The sequence below is a fragment of the Papio anubis genome, chromosome 6, assembly GCF_008728515.1.
Source record: "Papio anubis isolate 15944 chromosome 6, Panubis1.0, whole genome shotgun sequence".
Lineage (NCBI taxonomy): Eukaryota > Metazoa > Chordata > Mammalia > Primates > Cercopithecidae > Papio > Papio anubis.
In genome coordinates this window covers 116,413,808-116,434,913 of record NC_044981.1, presented here as the reverse complement: position 1 = coordinate 116,434,913, position 21,106 = coordinate 116,413,808, and the positions used below count along the sequence as shown (strand labels likewise).

The following is a 21,106-nucleotide window of genomic DNA, read 5'->3' as shown; positions in this document are numbered from 1 at the left end:
GAAGGAAGGAGGGAAGGAAGGAAGGAAGGAAGAAAGGAAGGATCTATACAAAATTGTAGAGTCTCTATCCTAGTGGATTTGGAAGCATATAAAAAAGACATTCTCTGGTGTAACTGGCTAGACTCTACTGTACCTCAAAGTCCCTTTAGTTCTGGGTCAGGTTAAGTCATCTATACCTTCAACAACCCTTGATCTGTTGAAATGCAGCTCATGTGCGGGTCAATGGGAAGATTCTAGAGAGGAACTGCACTGCTTAGCTCAGCTAAGTGCAGAGCACATTTATCTCAGTTGATCTCAGGTAGCCAAGGGTGAGATAGGGGCACCAATGTTTGCCCAGTCCCTTCTCTGTGAGAAACAAGCAGTAAAATGCTTTCTTTGGCAGAGACTGCATCTTTATATTCCACAAACTTCAGGGCACCACTCTGTGCAGAGAAGAATAAATCCATCCCCTGAACGAGACAGCCTTAATAGTCTCTTTAGCTTGACTAAACTTTAGACAGGATTTTTCCTGAATACAGGCCCCTGACGTCCCTTTTCTAAGAGCATTTACTTTGGAAAACCCAAAACTGTAAATTCTTTCTCTGCCTTGTTGAGATGTAGATCGTCTAGTTTCTTGCTAATTTCAGAAACCAGGGATGTCTTACTGAACGACAAGGACCTGACAGCCATCCCTTTAAATGTAATCATCAAGAATAGTGGTAAATCCCTCCCTTCCAGTTTCAGTGGGACGGTAGGAATCTAATGTGCCAGTTAGCAAACACAGATGCCTAATCACATGGGCCAACCTCATGCCAGTGGCCCTCCAGTACTTTTCCACTAGCTCACCCAGTACTTAAAAACCTTCCCATCTTTTATTTTAGCAGAGTTGGGTTCAGTATCTCTCATATTTTGTAATAGTCTTGAACAGAGTCTTTTTTGCGTGTTTGACTTTGTCTGGTGCAATTTGTCTTTGATACCCTCGTAGACCTGGCTCACATGTATGCCTGAATTAAACTGGGGCTACATCACTCCTGGTAGATAGGAATGCTCTAGATGGTGATCACATTTCAAAAATTCTATCTCACTGAATACAATGTCAGTGAGCTCCCATTTAGTGAGAAGGATAATTCTTTTTATAATTTGAGGTGATATTGTTTAATGATGTTATTTTGAAGTAACATTAAACAAATGAAAATATCTGGCTACTTCTATGGGAGGCAGATTTGAATGATGTCCCAGGAGGATAAACTGTGGTTGGCATGTTTCAGAGCTATATCAGTTTTCTGCTCCATATAATGGAGCTCATGTAGTGGTCATGATTGCAATGTTGAAACCTTGTTGAGCTCTTATTTTGAAGGTCAGCCTCTGAGGTGCCTATATTTTATTTTCTTCTGGTTTGGAGAGTAGCTGATAGCCTTTTTGGCTGAACATCTTCCCTCTCAGTATAAGTGAATAGCACAGAATCTGATGACTAGTGAACTCATTGAACTTTAATTGTCAGTATTGCTGTCATCATCTCATCACCACTTTCACAATTGTGAAAAACAAAGAAACAAACAGGATATTACGCCTTCAAAACTTTCTACTCTCTACCAAAAAAAAAAAACAGTTGTTGGGTAGTAATGCTGGCTTAAAACAGACTGTAGCCTTTGCTGGATTGCTTCATTCATATATAACCCTGAGCTCTATTTGTGAGATGTTTGTCTTTCTCTCTCCCTACCCCAATCCCTGCATTTTTTAGTGATGGATGGGCAGACAGAGATGAAGTCATTGAAGGTTATGAGGTGGAAGCCAACGGGGGAATCACGATAAAGCTGCAGTCTCCGGAGGTCAGGTCATTCGATGATTATTTCCTGAAACTGAGGCTGGACACTAACACAAGGAATCCCTGGTTCCCTGAGTTCTGGCAACATCGGTTCCAGTGCCGCCTTCCAGGACACCTTCTGGAAAATCCCAACTTTAAACGAATCTGCACAGGTAACTTGTGTTCACAAAATAACAACTCAGAGGTTTGGTCATCTCTTCTAGATTTATTGCAGCTTGTTGAATGAGAATAGAAGGTGCCAGGGCTAGAGCTCCAAATACAAAATTGCCATCTGTGTTTATAAAATGCTAGAATGAGGAGGAAGTGTGTATTACCCCAGGGATTCATGGAAATCTGGAAAGACAACTTTGGTCTCTGTTGGAGCAAGTGATAGGAGATAACAGAAGTAAAGGAAAAGCAAACTGAGGAGTCAGGTATCTAGTATTTAAGCCAGAGGGAAGAGATTTTATGACAAACATGTTTAGGAGAGCTTAGCCGTAGACATAAGTCAGCAGTACTGGTTAGATCCTCTTTTTTTCTCTGTGGCTTGTTTAGATACAGAAGTCAGGAGACGATGAGGTAATGTGACCCTAAGCCACACCATCAACAAGGGTGTTTGTGGGCACAGGAGCCAAGAAACTGCACTCTGATCTTTCAGTCAGAACAATGGTTCACAGCTGGACAGACGAGCACCATGCACTACGCACTGATGCCATGCCAAGAAACAGCAGCACGTTGTTCCAAGTCCTTTAGGGGCGTGGTGAAATCCACAGGATGTCATCCTTGCAACCCCTAGTACTCCCATAACCCAGATTCTGAAGACTGTAACTTTTATGAGTATTATTATTATTGCATAGGAGCACTACTGTCCCCTTTCCTTTTTCAGTATTTTCTAGGCTGCCAAGATAAATAATCTATGTCCTTTCGTAATGCCATTCAAAGCAAGTTGTTCTTACTGGGTCGATAGCATAGAATAATGGAGCACTCATGATAATGGGTGATGGAATCTACCCATGACCTAATTTGTGTTGTAGAACAGTGGTGTGACATGTATATCCTGTATGTAGGCTGAGCAGACATTATTTATAAAGGCATAGAATCATGTCACACCCATGTATAAAACACTGTATATAGCAAAACAATGGATAGAGAAACATATAATCCATGACTCTTGACCTAGAGAGGCTTGCCATCTCTTTGGGCAAATCAAAACAGTTCACATACGTGAAATAGATAAATGACAATAGAGGACAATGAGTTTTTACAGGGGATGGTAAGAATATGGCTAACTACATAAAATATTTCTATTTTCAATAGTATTCATAGTTTGATGTTAGAAAATGCTTTCAGATACCAATATATGTAAATGCATCGATGTATATTTGACTTCATAATGTTCAGCAGAGCTCATTGGGAAATTGCCTGGTATGAATCTTTTCAAATAAGGAAGTTTCAATCTTTTAGAACTTCCTCAGTTTGGCTTCTAGGGAGGCTGAGAAAGGCAGGAGAAAGGGGAGACATTGCTAATCAGTAACCCACCTCTGCCACCTAGGTACTTCTACTTTCTCTGAAATAATAGACACACCAAGAATAAGGATTCTAATGAACCAATAAATCATCCAGGACAGTCTCCTTATTTGCAAAACAGAGGTGATGAGGGTGAACAGGGGAAAGAGTTTCCCAAGGCTCATAAGGTTAATGGCAGCAAAAAAAAAAAAAAAGAAAAAAAAAGAGAACCCACACCCCCCAGAACCATAGTGCCTGCTTTTAGACTTAGCATTTGGCAATATATTATCTCTCATTGCTTTCTAATTGTTTCCTAAGAAATGTTTGCCATCTTCAACTGTAGTCAAAGCAACCTTACTTTCTTCATAGAACCCTATACAACACTGATCTCTGGGAACTCAGTCAATTCTTGTTAGCTAACTGATCAGTTAATTTACATTTTCATTCAGGGTAGGGAGTTTTGCTGAAGGGTCCAAGGAGAAGAGCAGTGAGGAGCCTACTGAATAAACAGGGGAGGGTGGTGAATCGGGCAAGGCAGTGGCAAGCAGGGTGAAGAGAAGTGGTTTGATGCTGAAGACATGTTAAGTGAAAGTTGAGATTTTCTGACAGAATTGTCAAGAATAACTGTAATCTGAGCAATTGGAAAGATGGTGTCACCATTGACTGAGACAGAGGAAGACCTCAGGAAAAAAAGATTAGAGAAAGTCCAAGAGGCTGATTTTGGATAAATTAAGTTTGAGATATCTGATGGTGGTCCAACTATAGATGTCATTTTGTCATTGTGTTTTAATAGTAAAATTCAGGATACTACTTATTATACATGCTTGGATCATTTACATAAGGATTTCTAGGAAGATATTTTGTTACCTGAGCTCTCAAAACAAGCTAAAACTCTGCAACCAGTTACACTAATATTTTGGGTTTTCAATTGTGACAGTACATAGAATGTTAAGGTTAAAGCTTAAACTGGGTTAGTACTCACAGCAAGAAATAACAATTTACAAATCTTGTTTTATTCTTATGCTGTGCTTGAATCTCAAAGCTATGTTTAAGAGCTTCTTATGTGATTACAATCTGTATGAAATATGTTTATATTTGCATTTTATTCTGGAGTCAAGTTCAGCAAATATTTCTCTTTTTTTTAGGTCTAAGGAAGATAGGAGGTTTATTTAACTCTTCAATTTGGAATTAATTCTTGAAACTTATTTATCTTTTCTGCAGCAAAATTCTTATAATTTTATCTTTATCAGTGTTTATCTATATTATCTTTAATGTATACATTCATGTATACCTACCTTGTTGTTCAGTTTTAATCTCTGTATTTCTGTGAAATTGGCTTCAGTGTTATTGAAGAACAACAAACTTTCACTTCACGTATTATTCTTATCCATTTGAGATCCTTAAATATCAAATGAATTCCATAATCTTCTAATAAATATGCAGACACATTTATGAAAATTAGTGTGAGGAAGTAGAATTAACCTTTGCTTTCTATTGATAGCTACTGTTTCTGTCACTCATTTTTACCTCTTCTAATTGGGTCACTTCTAGTGGTTTGGAAAGTTTTGATATTGCCATTAGTTTCCATAGAAACCATTATTGAACTTAATCCCAGATGTCACTATTTAGATAAAGAGTTTATGGGCACTAGAATGCCAGTTTGGATGTTAAAGGTCCTGAGCCCAGACTGAGTAGTTTAGGAATCACTGTGGCTAATTTAAAAGTATTTCATGTAAAGTACACATCACTGCTTAATTAGTTGAATATATTGAGGTATTGGAGCTGTGTTAGAAAAGCACTAACTGAAACATCAAAGCATAACTTCTAAAAAATTAATCATTGTAGGACAGTGGAAAGAGGTGTAAAGCAAATCAGAGTCACTCTCTTCCAGTAAATATCTTAGCTGCTTGAAAGATTTGTATCATGTTTGCAGTGGCATAGTGCTTTTTCATTCCCAATGAGACTCATTAGAAAGATTCCATAGAAGCTGATAGGGTGTAACATTTTGAAGCACTATCACTGGGTCCAGTACCAGTTCAGTTATGTATCACTCGCATGACTTGCATGACCTCACTTAACCTCCGAACCTCAGTTTTGGTAACATGACAATATTCACCTCACACAGAACTCTGCATGAATTGAATGAAATAACACAAATGAACTACTTTACAATAAAATAATACAAGTGAAATACTTTACAAACTGAAAATACTTAGCATAAATGTAAAATGTTACTACTAGTGTCTTGTCTTATTAGAAAAGAGGTCATGACATAGATCATTTCATAAAAATTATATATTTTGTAACTGTAAGTTTAACTTAACTACATCCCAGGATGTGGAAACTAGAAAGAAACAAGACAACAATCTTTAATCAATCACCCTTACACAGTTAGTGTCAATATAGATATTTTCTCTTATATATTTCCATGCAATCTTTTATAATTTTTTTCTGATGATAAAAATAATACATACTTAATTTGCTATTGCATGCACCTGGAAATACACAGAAGCATTAGAAAGCTGAAGAGAATTAAGAATTTGCTCTTATCTAAACATTATTAGTCACTGTTAAATTTTTGGTATGTTTTCATCTCTCTATATATAGTTTTAAAATGTGTATTAATATTATTTTATATATTGCTGTATTAAAAATGTTTTATACATTGATACATTTCTCTTTGTCGTTAAATTCTTTTATTCTTAATGACTGCTTAACATTTTGCATTCAGATAAGCTATAATTTAGGCATTTCATTCTTTCTATTTAGGCTGTTTTTGGTTATTGACAATTTTTTAAAATGTTGCAGTGATATAATAAAAAGTTTTCATTCTAACTTTATTTTTTTACATTTTGGATAATTTTCTTAAGTTGTATTTCTATAAGTTAAATTTCTAGAAATTTAATCAAAAGATATAAACATTTCTGGCTGGGTGTGGTGGCTTATGCCTGTAATCTCAGCACTTTGGGAGGCTAAAGTGGGCAGATGACTTGAGGTCAGGAGTTCGAGACCAGCCTGGCCAACACGGTGAAACCCCATCTCTATTAAAATACACAGATTAGCCAGGATGGTGGCAGGCACTTGTAATCCCTGTTACTTGGGAGGCTGAGGCAGGAGAATCATTTGAGCCTGGGAGGCAGAGGTTGCAGTGAGCCGAGAACGTGCCACTGCACTCCAGCCTGAGTGACAGAGCAAGACTCCATCTCAAAAAAACAAAACAAAAAAAAGATATGAACATTTTCAAGCTTTTGAAAGGAGTTCCAAAAGGCAACTCCTACAAAAGCTGCTTCAAACTCTATGCATTCTTTTCCATTTTGTTTTGCATAATTATCATCACAGTGTGCATACAATTCTGTATCTTATTTCACTTAAGATTATATTTTACATAGTTTTGATGTTGCTGCATGGTCTTTATAACCACCATTTTAATAGCTCCGTAATATTCTAACCAGTTAAAATACTATAACTACTAGCCATTCTTATGTTGTCAGACATTTAGACGACTTTTAATTTTCCTTCTTACATAAAAAAAAAAAAAAAAAAAAAAAACACTGAATATGGTACACAGATTTTTCACAGTTGTTGTTGTTACTGCTTTTGGATTGTTCCTTTACAGTAGATTCCTAAATATAATTATTAGTAATAACTTGATAAATTTGGGGTCACTTGAAAATATATACTGCATTTTCTTACAGTATGGCAATATTTGCATATTTAATATTTGCTGTGGCTAGCAGTATATTAACTGTATGAGTTCATGGGGTTTATTCAGTCCTTATCAGCCTTTTTCACAGCTCAGTAAAGTTATAGCCATTATTTTACTTTCTCTCCACATTCTTTGTACCAGTTGAGAGCAGATGGACACAATGCCTTTTCAAATTAGTCTATATTACATTTGGCTATTTTACAAGATACAATGAAAGAATTTGGCTGGTATCTGTAATTCTCACCAACAGCTCAGGACCGGTAAGATGATAGCTAGTCTAATGAAAACATTTTAAGACTTTCAAGCAAGGGGACTCTTACTCCAGTAGTTTGGAGGCTGCCATTCACAATTTTAGACTGATACTGATTTCCATAATATATTTGCCTTATTAGGTTTCAAATTTTATGAACCTCACTTAGAATTAACTTATTTTGTAAGTCCAGATAAGATCAATCCATTATAGTTTGATCCAGATTAAGATGTTCCATAAACTGAGATGGGTTCCAATTTATTTCAGCCCATTGGGTCCTTTGGTAATAACGTCTCTTTGTCTCAGGAAGTTTGATCCAAATGTCAATACGCACTCCTGAAGAACATCATTTGCTTTCAACCCAGAAGTTGGTATTATTAGTTGGGGTTTGTGGACGACATCACGTTTCTTCACCCCTTTTTGTCTCCATGCTTTTTGAAATATGGCTTTGCAACTTGTCTCCTCAAGAGGTAGAGTTTTGTTCCCTACCTGTTGAATCTGAATTGACCTTACCATTTATTAACTCCAAGTTTAGGCCTCAAGAGACTTGACCTACTCTCATTTTCTTTCCTGGAACCTTACCTTAGCCATGTGAATAAGCCTGAATTTATCTGGTAGAAGATGAGAAATAACATGGATCAGAAACAACCACCTCTCAGTTGAGAATGTCCTAGATCAGCCAGTCCCTGGCCAACCCACCACCTGACAGTTGACGCATGAGTGAGCCAAGCTGAGATGAATTATGTCCAACTCAGAGCAGCAGAACTTCCTAGTTGACTCCAGATTCATGAGCTAAATAATTATTGTTTTAAACCACTAAGCCCTGGGATGGTTTGTTATGCAGGTTTTGTGTGTGTGTGTGTGTGTGGCAATTGATAACTGATAAAGGTATTCATAGCTTTATAATCCATGGAGCAATAGTTGGTTTAACTATATTATGGAAACATAATTCCTCAGCTCAGTCTTTTCCTGTCACATGAAGAATGGTGCAATATTGCACCCAGGATCTCGTCAAGCAAAGCCAAAAAATTTTATAGATCCTGCAATCAAAAGAATTTTAACCCCCCTCCCCTCCCCGATCCAAGGCAGTTAAACTATTCTACTTGGGAAATCTGCTATGCATACAGGAAGTGCTGAAAAAATGGGGTACAGTTATAACTGAGTCAAACAAATACTCTCAAAATAAAGCAGTCATAAGTTCTCATACAGTACTCTTATAAGTTGCTTTATGGAAATAGCTTTTACAAGTCTTAAATGTGTTTATATATTTTAGTTGGAAGAATGAAAGTAAACTGACTGTGTGTCTCATCTGGACATTATAATTTCTCAGACAAATCTTATTATCACACAGATGAAGCTCTAAAAGTAACCATTCAATGGGTGCAATATTGACCTACCTATCTCTGATTGGCACTGCAAAATGTGTTAGCCACTAGCCACATGTGTCTATTTGTATTTAAATTTAAATCAGTGAAATTACATGAAATGAAACCTTCAGTTCCTCAGTTTCACTAACCGCAGTTCATATATCAATAGCCACGTGTGGTTGGTGACTACCATATTGGACAGCACAGATACAGAAAACTTCTACTATTGCAGAAAGATCTATTGAACTGTGCTGCTCTAGACTTTCCTAACTCCACAAGTACAAGTTTGATTGTTTCTGTAGTATTCAGATATAATTCACAAGTTAGTGATTTGAGACCGATCAACTTGTTGAATATCCTGACCAATTAAAACAGCTGGAAGTTGACTCACTCTTTGGTATGAGCCAAGGCTGCCAGTTTGCTTGGTAATTTCTACAGATCTGATGCCCAACCCAGGGTGGACTGGTTCCCACACAGACCAGGCATGTCTTAACTAGCCTAGTTAGGTTTTTAATCCATGTCATTTTTAATATTGGATTTAATTAGAGAAACAGGCACATGTTCTGTCATCCAAAAATTATAAAGATTGATGCAGGGGCATGAGTTATTCGTTCTTTTACTTTATATTAATCTTGATTTGTTTCCCAAAAACCTCACATAATTTTTAGTAGCAGATACAGACTTGAAAGTATCTGAGGCATCTAACGCCATTGAGAGATTGAACAGTTACTATTTTATCTTCCATATGCAAGTGAATTTTATTTTTACTATGCCTGCAAACCCGTTACCTAGAGATTGATCTAAGTTTCATGTACTTTAGTTATTACTAGAATTTGGTTAAAACTATTAATAAGTTCTTTAATTAGATCATTTTTCTTCTAATTGAATCATGTATGTGTTTCTGAAGTTGAATGCTCTGTCATGTGGTTCAGCTTGCCTTCTGAACAAGTTTGAAGTGAGTGTTTTCAATGATTAAAATGTATGTTCATAAAGATTTCACCCTGGATGAGTAGTGGTTAGTATCTATTTAGATTTTTTTCTATGGCATTTCTCCATGTCCTCTACAGGTGTCGCTTCTCATCAGGAGAACAGCTTTGTGTTTCATGCCTTGTACACATTTGCTGCCGGGAAAATTCATATAAAGTCATATTTTCAGTCATGATAAAAAGTAACAGTTGTTCAGGATGGGTGTGACCCAATACACTTTTTCTCCTTTTTTATAGTTTTATTAAGGTATAATAGATACATTACACATATTTAAAATGCACAATTTGATCAATTTTGATGTATGTATATGCCCAAGAAACATTTACTGCAATTAAGATACTGAACATATTACTTCTTAAATTCCTTTGTGCCTCATTGAAAATCCCTCTCTTCTACCCCTCTTCATCCCATCCCCAGGTGGTCACTTATTGATTTTCTGACACTATATTTTATTCATAATTTCTATACTTTAATATAAATTGAATGTTTATAAAAGAGTACATTATAAACTCTTTTCTGCCTGCCTTCTTTTACTCAGCACAATTATTTTGAGATTCATGATTGCATTGTAGTTAATTCCTTTTTTTTTTTGTAGACAGTCTTGTTCTGTCACCCTGTCTGGAATGCAGTGGCTGGATCTTGGCTCACTGCAATCTCTACCTCCCAGATTCAAGCGATTCTTTTGCCTCAGTCTCCCAAGTCACTGAGATTACAGGCATGTGCTACCATGCCAAATTAATTTTTTTTTTTTTTTGTATTTTTAGTAGAGATGGGGTTCCACTGTGTTGGTTGGGCTGATCTCGAACTCCTGACCTCAAGTGATCCACTTGCCTTGGTCTCCCAAAGTGCTGGAACAACACTTAACTCCTTTTAATTGATGGGTAGTGTTCCATTATTTGTATATATCATAATTTGTTTATTTATTTACCTGGTAATGAGCATTTGAGTTGTTTCCAGGTTTTAGTTGTTTCAAATAAAACTGCTATGAATATCTTTATACAAATCTTTGCATAAACATGTTCTTTCATTTTTCTTTGGTCAATTCCTAGTAGTGTAATGGCTGCATCATGTGGTAAGCGTGTGTTTAACTTCTTTTAATTCACCTGTTGGTCCTATTCACTATGGAGATATATGATTGGGAAAATAGCATCATAAAGGGATTGAACACTGAGAAGATAAATGGCTTGCTAAAGTTCAAAAACCAGTGAAACTTCTGAACTGCTTCTTGAAAAGTGTATTCCATCATTCCATTATGTTTTTTTATTTGCAGGTGGCAGTTAAAGTGAAGGGGATATTTGATGTCCATATTATGAGCCAAATCTTGGGTCATAATAGCTGCTAAACATGATTTCTTATTAGCTCGTATGGAATCAAGGTTGTCGTATTTCCGAACAATTTCCTGAGTATGTTCTCTAGTGATAAACTCTTCAGTGACTGCTTTTTCTGAAAACTAACCTCTTACCCAAATTTAAAATATTCATTTTTACCCTAATGACTGGGAGGTTGCCTTGTATAATCAGCCCACCAGTTATATTTGTGGTATAGTTTCTATGTCTCCAGGCCACAGTAATATACTGGGGAGTTATATTTTATATCCAAGAGCTATTTGTCAAACCTCACACCAATGAGCTGTGTGAGGCCAGGAGTTCAAGACCAGCCTGGGCAATATTGCAAGACTGTGTCTCTACAATAAGCTAGCTGGGCCTGGTGACATGCACCTGTAGTCCTAGTTACTTGGGAGGTTGAGGTGGGAGGACCACTTGAGTCCAGGATATCAAGGCTGCAGCGAGCTATGATTGTGGCACTGCACTCCAGCCTGGGCAACAGAGTGAGAATCTGTCTCTTAAAAAATAAAAATAAAAAAGAAATGCCAGTGAATTGAATCCATAGAGATGTAAATAGATCTGGACTCAATACTCCAGTCAGCTTAATACTATTATGCAATCCATTTGGCTAAATTAATAGCTTACGACTTTGAATGATGTAAATAAGAATCTGGTCCTTCAGAGTTGTAGTTCTCAAGCATGGCTTATTAAGACCATCCGGAAAGCATTTACACAAAACTTTCCTATATTAATCTGGGTCCTACACCATACAAATTGAATCAGAATCTTTGGAGTGAGGCCAAGCATTTATTTTAAGGACAAGAAGAAATTCATACTTAAAATTTATGAGCCATTTAAATTTTCAAAATTCAGAACCATCTGTCCCTGTCCAAGTTGAGAGTCTGCTAAGGTTTTGGTCCTGGCTGTGGCATCTGAGATAGCTAATGAGATTTTAGTAATTCCTAATCTGAATCAGTCTCTTTTGTTTGTTTTATTTATTTATTGGTAGGCTTGTTTTTGCATATGAAGTATTGGCATTCCGAAACCGGTAAGTCATAACCAAACACTGTGTGCCTCCCTGTCCAGATTGGGTAATTCTTAGATGTATTAATTTTGTATTGCTGTCATAACAAATTACCGAAGACTCAGTGTCTTGAAGCAATACAAATTTATTACCTTACAATTCTGTAGGTTAGAAGCCTATGACCTAACTTCTAAGTCCCTGACAAGAGTCTCCCTGGGGTAACATTAGAGGATCAGCAGGCCTGCATTCCTTATAAAGGCCCTAGGAGAGAGTGTTCGTTTGCTTTTTCTAACTTTTAGAGGCCATTCACATGTCTTGGCTCATGGCCCCCTTCCTTCATATCCAAAGCCAGGAACATTACATCTATCTGACTTTTATTCCTCGACCACACCTCTCTCTGGCCATGACCAGGGAAATTTCTCCACTGTTAAGGATTCATGTGATTGAGACCCAGGTAACCCAGGCTAATCTCTCCATCTCAAGAGAAGATTAGTCACATTCGCAAAGTCTCTTTTACCATGAAAATGAGTTTATTCACAAGCTCAGTGATTAGGACGTGGGCATCTTTGTGGGACTTTCATGTTGTCTACCACACTAGGTGTCAAGACAGCATGGCATTAGTCTCTCTAAGTCCCTACCGGCGGCTTCTTCAGTGCCTTCTACTGCTGCAGCCTGATTCTGTTGGATATAACTCTTTGGAAACAGATTTTAAAAGTCATTTGTGTTGTGTTCCTGTGAAAGGTAAAATATCCAGGCAGTTGACGACATATATTTCTTGCATCCAGTCTCAGGGAAGTCTCTTATTTCGCATCATCATCCTCCTTGGCCTCCTCTGATGGAGCATGCTCTTCTGATTGGGGACTGTCTTTTTGAGAGCCTGGGGACTGTCTTTTTGAGGGCCAGGAGGCTGCCTTCCTCTGCTACCTGACCCTAAAATGTTGAAGGCCCAAGGTCCATTTCAGATATCTGATGCTCACAGTCTCTTTTAGTCTAGGCTGCCAGCTTTTTAATTTTTCTAAGAAAAATCTTATTATAAATGTAGTTTCCTTTTTAACTAGTTTATCAGGCACAACCTGCATTAATAGCCATGCCTGCAATTCTTGTTAAACAAGCCTCGCCTTCCAGACTTACTTTTAGGTACATTGAACCTAACAGACTCCTAGTGAAAAGCCACAGTCTTAATCTCTTGTTTCTTAGCCATTTCCTTCATCTGAAAGATTTATGTGTGCCAAATTATTATTTTCAGAGATTTTTAACAAAAGAATGTGAGTCTTGATATGGTTCTTGCCATTAATCTGAGTTTGCCTGGGTCTTTTATGGTACAGAGATCTTGTCAGCTTGCTCTTTAAGAGTTGGAAATACAAATCCATTTCACTTTTGTCTTGGCACATTTAATTTTTCTACCTCCTTGCCTAAACATGTAAGCTCAGTTGACAAAACTGCTGCCTTCCAAGTTATTGTAGGTGACAATATTAATGAGTGTTTTGCTATTGCATAATAATGGAATAATTATGTCCTTTTAGACCCTGGTCACAGTTTCTTGCAAATTGCTTCCTGTATCTATATGCCTTGTATTTTATGTTTCATTGTTGGTTTTGTTGCTGTTACAGCAATCCCCCTACTTTTAGGTGCCAATTTCTGTATTAGTCAGGATAGGCTGGGATATACTGTGACAACAAATTAAAAATGGTTTAATGTCTTATCACAATAAATAATTACTTCTCATTCATGCAACATGTTCATTATATGTTAGTTAAAACTCCCTTCTGTTTTCTGGAAGCCAAACTATAGAACAGCTTCTATCTGGAACATTGATAGCTGCAGCATAAAGAACCAAACATAGCCAATGTGAACTTAGTTTAAAGCTTCCACTAAAAGTTATAGGTGTCACTTCCACTCACATTTCATTGACCAAAGCAAGTTTTATAGTCAAGCCAAATATCAATGGAGAGAGGAAATATAATCCTCTCTCAGGGGAAGGGTGCCTAATATTTGGGGGTAATCTTCAATCTATCGAACTAATAAACCAGACTTAGTACTACAGCCGTTTATTCATAAGAGGGGCAAACCTATGGTTAGAATCTTGAAAATTTTAAACTTTAAAAAAAATTATACTTCAATTTTTGGGATACATGTGCAGAATGCACAGGTTTGTTACGTAGATATACATGTGCCATGGTGGTTTGCTGGACTTATCAACCCATCACATCTACATTAGGTATTTCTCCTAATGCTATCACTCTCCTAACCCCCCATCCCCCTGACAGGCCCCAGTGTGTGATGGTCCCCTCCCTGTGTCCATGTCTTCTCATTGTTCAACTCCCACTTATGACTGAGAACATGCAGTGTCTGGTTTTCTGTTCCTGTGTTAGTTTGCTGAGAATGATGGTTTCCAGCTTCATCCATGTCCCCGCAAAGGACATGAACTCATCCTCTTTATGGCTGCATAGTATTCCATTAAGTATATGTGCCACATTTTCTTTATCCAATCTGCCATTGATGGGCATTTGTGCTGGTTCCAAGTCTTTGCTATTGTGAAAAGTGCTGTAATAAACATACGTGTGCATGTGTCTTTAAGGTAAAATGATTTATAATCCTTTGGGTATATACCCAGTAATGGGATTGCTGGGTCAAATGTTATTTCTGGTTCAAGGTCCTTGAGGAATCACCACACTGTCTTTCACTACGGTTGAACTAATTTATACTTGCATATTTATTCTCTACATATATGTGGAAATATATCCAAGTTTATTCTCCACATATATGTGGAGAAATATGTAAAAGCATTTCTATTTCTCCACATCCTCTTCAGCATCTGTTGTTTCCTGACTTTATAATGATCGCCATTCTAAATGGTGTGAGATGGTATCTCATTGTGGTTTTGATTTGCATTTCTCTAATGGCCAGTGATAATGAGCTTTTTTTCATGTTTGTTGGATGCATAAATGTCTTCTTTTGAGAAGTGTCTGTTTATAGCCTTCACCCACTTTTTGTTGGGTTTTTTTTTCTTGTAAATTTGTTTAAGTTCCTTTTGATTCTGGATATTAGCGTGTTGTCAGGTGGATAGATTGCACAAATTTTCTCCCATTCTGTAGGTTGCCTGTTCACTCTGATGAATAGTTTCTTTTGTGTGCAGAAGGTCTTTAGTTTAATTAGATCCCATTTGTCAATTTTGGCTTTTGTTGCCATTGCTTTTGGTGTTTTACTCGTAATATCTTTGCCCATGCCTATGTTCTGAATGATATTGCCTAGGTTTTCTTCTAGGGTTTTTATGACTTCAGGTCTTATGTTTAGAGTCTTTGATCCATCTTAAGTTAATTTTTGTATAAGGTGTAAGGAAGGGGTCCAGTTTTCCCAATACCGTTTATTAAATGGGGAATCCTTTCCTCATTGCTTGTTTTTGTCAGGTTTGTCAAAGATCAGATGGTTGTACATGTGTTGCACATTATTTCTGAGGCCTCTGTTCTGTTCCATTGGTCAATATATCTGTTTTAGTACCAGTACCATGCTGTTTTGGGTACTATTGACTTGTAGTATAGCTTGAAGTCAGGTAGCATGATGCCTCCGGCTTTGTTCTTTTTGCTTAGGATTGTCTTGGCTATACAGGCTCTTTGTTGGTTCCATATGAAATTTAAAGTAGTTTTTTCTAATTCTGTGAAAAAAGCTAGTGGTAGCTTGATGGGGAGAGCATTGAATCTACAAATTACTTTGGGCAGTATGCCATTTTCACTATATTGATTCTTCTTATCCCTGAGCATATAATGTTTTTCTATTTGTGTCCTCTCTTATTTCCTTGAGCCATGGTTTGTAGTTCTCCTTGAAGAAGTCCTTCATATCTCTTGTAAGTTGTATTCCTAGGTATTTTATTCTCTTTGTAGAAATTGTGAATGGGAGTTCACTCATGATTTGGCTCTCTGTTTGTCTATTAATGCTGTATAGTAATGCTTGTGATTTTTACACATTGATTTTGTATCCTGAGACTTTGCTGAAGTTGCTTATGAGCTCACAGAGTTTTTTGGGCTGAGATGATGGGGTTTTCTAAATATACAATCATGTCATTTGCAAACAGAGACAATTTGACTTCCTTTTCTCCTATTTGAATATCCTTTATTTCTTTCTCTTGCCTGATTGCCCTGGCCAGAACTTCCAATACTATGTGGAATAGGAGTGGTGAGAGAGGGCATTCTTATCTTGCGCCAGTTTTCAAAGGGAATGCTTCCAGCTATTGCCCATTCAGTATGATATTGCCCATTCAGTATGATATTGCCTGTGGGTTTGACATAAATAGCTCTTATTGTTTTGAGATAAATTCCATCAGTACCTACCTTATTGTGAGTTTTTAGCATGAAGGCATGTTTAATTTTATCAAAGGCCTTTTCTACATCTATTGAGATAATCATGTGGTTTTTGCCATTGGTTCTGTTTCTGTGATGGATTACATTTATTGATTTGTGTATGTTGAACCAGCCTTGCATCCCAGGGATGAAGCCGACTTGATCATTCTGGATAAGCTTTTTGATGTGCTGCTGGATTCGATTTGCCAGTTTTTTAATTGAGAATTTTCGCATCGATGTTCATCAGGGATATGGGCCCGAAATTTTCTTTTTTTGTTGTGTTTCTGCCAGGTTTTGGGATCAGGATGATGCTGGCCTCATAAAATGAGTTAGGGAGGAGTCCCTCTTTTTCTATTGTTTGGAATATTTTCAGAAGAAATGTTAGCAGCAACTCTTTGTACCTCTGGTAAAATTCGGCTGTGAATCTGTCTGGTCCTGGGCTTCTTTTTGGTTGGTAGGCTATTAATTACTGTCTCAATTTCAGAACTTGTTATTGTTCTATTCAGAAGTTCAACTTCTTCCTGGTTCGGTCTTGGGAGGGTGTATGTGTCCAGGAATTTATTCTTTTCTTCTAGATTTTCTAGTTTATTTGCATAGAGGTGTTTATAGTATTCTCTGATGGTAGTTTGTATTTCTGTGGGATCAGTGATTATATCCCCTTTCTCATATTTTATTGTGTCTATTTGATTCTTCTCTCTTTTCTTCTTTATTAGTCTGGCTAGCAGTCTGTTTGGTTAATCTTTTCAAAAAAGCACCTCTTGAATTCACTGATGTTTTTGAAGGGATTTTCCTGTTTCTATCTCCTTCAGTTCTACTCTGATCTTAGTTATTTCTTGTCTTTGGCTAGCTTTTGAATTTTTTGCTCTTGCTTCTCTAGTTCTTTTAATTGTGATGTTAGGGTATTGATTATAGATCTTTCCCTCTTTTTCATGTGCATATTTAGTGCTATAAATTTCCCTCTAAACACTGCTTTAGCTGTGTCCCAGAGATTCTGGTACGTTGTGCCTTTGTTCTCATTGGTTTCAAAGAACTTATTTCTGCCTTAGTTTCATTATATACCCAGTAGTCATTCAGGAGCAGGTTGTTCAGTTTCCATGCAGTTGTGTGGTTTTGAGTGAGGTTTTAAATCCTGAATTCTAATTTGACTGCACTGTCGTCTGTGAAACTGTTTGTTTTGATTTCTGTACTTTTGCATTTGTTAAGGACTATTTTATTTCCAGTTATGTGGTCAATTTTAGAATAAGTGTGATGTGGTGCTGAGAAGAATATATATTCTGTTGATTTGGGGTGGAGATTTCTGTGGATGTCTGTTAGGTCCACTTGGTCCAGAGCTGAGTTCAAGTCCTGAATGTCCTGGTTACTTTTCTGTCTTGTTGATCTGTCTAATATTGACAGTGGGGTGTTAAATCTCCCACTATTATTATGTGGGAGTCTAAGTCTCTTTGTAGGTCTCTAAGAATTTGCTTTATGAATCTGGGTGCTCCTGTATTGGGTGCATATTTAGGATAGTTAGCTATTCTTATTGCATTGATCCCTTTACCAGTACTTAACGCCCTTCTTTGTCTTTTTTGATCTGTTTTGGTTTACAGTCTGTTTTATCAGAGACTAGGATTGCAACCCCTGCTCTTTTATTGCTTTCCATTTGCTTGGCAAGTATTCCTCTATCTCTTTATTTTGAATGTATGTGTGTCTTTGCACATGAGAGGTGTCTGCTAAATACATCACACTGATGGGTCTTGACTCTTTATCCAATTTGCCAGTCTGTGTCTTTTAATTGGAACACTTTTGTTCCCTTGCTGGTGAGGAGCTGTGATCCTTTGGAGGAGAAGAGGCATTCTGGTTTTTTTGAATTTTTGGCCTTTTTGCACTGTTTTTTTCCTCATCTTTGTGGATTTATCTACCTTTGTTCTTTGATGCTGGAGACCTTCAGATGTGGTTTTGGTGTGGATGCTCTTTTTGTTGATATTGATGCTATTATTTTCTGTTTGTTAGTTTTCCTTCTAACACTCAGGCCCCTCTGCTGCAGGTCTGCTGGAGTTTGCTGGAGGTCCACTCCAGACCCTGTTTTCGTGGATATTACCAGCAGAGGCTGCAGAACAGCAAAGATTGCTGCCTATTCCTTCCTCTGGAAGCTTCATCCCAGAGGGGCACCCACGAGATGCCAGCCAGAGCTCTCCTCTATGAGGTGTCTGTCGACCCCTGCTGGGAGGTGTCTCCCAGTCAGGAGACACGGGGGTCCGGGACCCACTTGAGGAGGCAGTCTGTCCCTTAGCAGAGGTCCAGTGCTGTGCTGGGAGATCCGCTGCTCTCTTCAGAACTGGAAGGCAGGAGCATTTAAGTCTGCTGAAGCTGCTCCCACAGGTGCCCCTTCCCCCAGGTGCTCTGTCCCAGGGAGATGGGAATTTTATCTATCAGCCCCTGACTGGGGCTGCTGCTTTGCTTTCAGAGATGCCCTGCCCAGAGAGGAGGACTCTAGAGAAGGAGTCTGTCTACAATGGCTTTGCAGAGCTGTGGTGGGCTCTACCCAGTTCGAACTTCCCAGCAGCTTTGTTTACAGTGTGAGGGGAAAACTGCCTACTCAAGCCCCAGTAATGGTGGACACCCCTCCACCCACCAAGCTCCAGCATCCTAGGTCAACTTCAGCTGCTGTGCTGGCAGTGAGAATTCAAGCCAGTGGATCTTAGCTAGCTGGGCTCCGTGGGGATCCCCTGAGCTAGACCAATTGGCTCCCTGGCTTCAGCCCCCTTTCCAGGGGAGTGAACAGTTCTCTCTTGCTGGCATTCCGGGCACCACTGGGGTATGAAACAAAACAAAACAAAACAAAAAAACTCCTGCAGCTAGCTCAGTGTCTGCTCAAACAGCTGCCCAATTTTGTGTTTGAATCCCAGGGCCCTGGTGGTATAGGCACCTGAGGGAATCTCCTGGTCTGCTGGTTGCGAAGACAGCAGGAAAAGTGTAGTACCTGGGAGGGAGTGCACCGTCCCTCAGGGCACCATCCCTCACAGCCTCCCTTGGCTAGGGGAGGGAGTTCCCTGACCCCTTGCACTTCCTGGGTAAGGCAATGCCCCACCCTGCTTCAACTCGCCCTCCGTGGGCTGCACCCCCTGTCTAACCAGTCCCAGTGAGATGAACCGGGTACCTCAGTTGGAAATGCAGAAGCCACCTGCCTTCTGTGTTGATCTTGCTGGGCGCTGCAGAGTTGCACAGTTCCCATTCGACCATCTTGCCAGCCACCTAAAATTTTAAACTTAATTAAAATTTTAACTGTCAAAATTACTGTGTTAAAATGCCTTGAGAAATTTTTTACCAAAGATGAAGAGAAATTTCCTCCTTCTCTACCAAGACTCCAGTAAATTAATTATAGGTACTTTATATTAAGGCAGTGAATGAAATATTCTGAGCTCCAAGACAGAGTGATATTTGTCAGAAGAACTTGTTAACAAAATAGCTTTATTTTCCAATCAAAGTAAGATTAAGCAATAATCAGGCATTACTGTCCTGAGTTTCATGTTTCTACTGGTGAAGTCTTCTTCTTTGTTTAAAGGTTTTGAGTAGGACTAGAGCTTATTTTCATCATAAAAGGGACAAAAAGAAAGGAGTTTATACATAGTCCACCCAATATAATGACCTTCTTTCTACAGGGGGATACCAGCTGACAGATCTATCCTGAGATAAGTGACACTGATGAGCAGTTGTAGAATTTCCTTTCTTGCATGGGTATGAGAAACCAATGTAATCTTTTCTAACAACAGAGATTGTTCTTGCAAAAGAACAAGCATGTACAAATTATTATGGTATGGTAAAAAGATTATTGAACACCTCAAGTCCATATTTCATCCATTTGAAAGGGATTTATTTACACCATACCCTAGGAATAAAATGGCCTCAGCCTGGCTGTACCATGCTGTCTTAGTGACAGTTTTCCAAGTCTACATGTGCAGGGGTTAAGGAAACATTGATATGTAGCAAACAGCTAAGAATCCCACATTCTCTGATCCAACGTTCTTCACAAAATTGTCCAAGGGTCCTTGGAACACTATTATTAGGCATTATACTTTTCAAATCCTTAAATTAATCTGTGAAGATTTCTGTCACATTTTAATTTATATCTTTTTATATATCACTGAAGCTGAATAATTTCTCAGCTTTTATAATTTTATCTTCTGTGAGTTTCTTTGCTTATGTCTTTTGTCAGAGTGCCTTTTCTTGAAATTAAAATTGGTTTTATTTTAAATTTCTTATTATAAAACATCTACCTCCTTATATTTAAACCCTTAAGTCATATAGAAAATTAGTTTTGGCCTTTAAGTTTTCAAAACCATGTCCTTAGTGCCAGGTTTGGTTTGTAAGTAAGAACACATTTAGTCATAAGAACATAAGTGTTGGACTCTAAAATGAGGTGAATAAGTCAGAGAAGCAGTCACAAGCCTACTGGAATTGACTTAATTGAAAATAAAAATAGAAACAAAAGTTAAATGGTGTTTGAGGTCATGCCTATAAATCAGTTTTTCACAAGAGCAACAACGTGAAATCAACCTAAATGCCCATTAGAGATTGCGTAAAGAAAATATGATACATATATACCATGGAATACTATGCAGCCATAAGAAAGAATAAGGTTATGGCCTTTGCAGGGACATGGATGGAGCTGGATGCCATTATCCTTATCAAACTGACACGGGAATAGAAAACCAACTACCACATGTTCTCACTTATAAGTGGGAGCTAAATGGTGAGAACACATGGACACATAGAGGGGAACAACACACACTGGGGCCTTTTGAGGGGCAGAGAGTGAAAGGAGGGAGAGCATCAGGGAAAATA

General features: G+C 38.0%; 1 protein-coding gene across 3 annotated transcripts in view; it reads left to right on the top strand.

The window, feature by feature from the left end:
* Positions 1–21,106, top strand: part of GRM1 (glutamate metabotropic receptor 1) — a 364,089-nt gene that overhangs the window by 226,141 nt on the left and 116,842 nt on the right. For all 3 annotated transcript variants that reach the window (XM_031667358.1, XM_031667360.1, XM_031667359.1), the window contains one exon: positions 1,721–1,956. In XM_031667358.1, the coding sequence (XP_031523218.1) occupies positions 1,721–1,956 (236 nt within the window). The remainder of the gene's footprint in view (positions 1–1,720; positions 1,957–21,106) is intronic.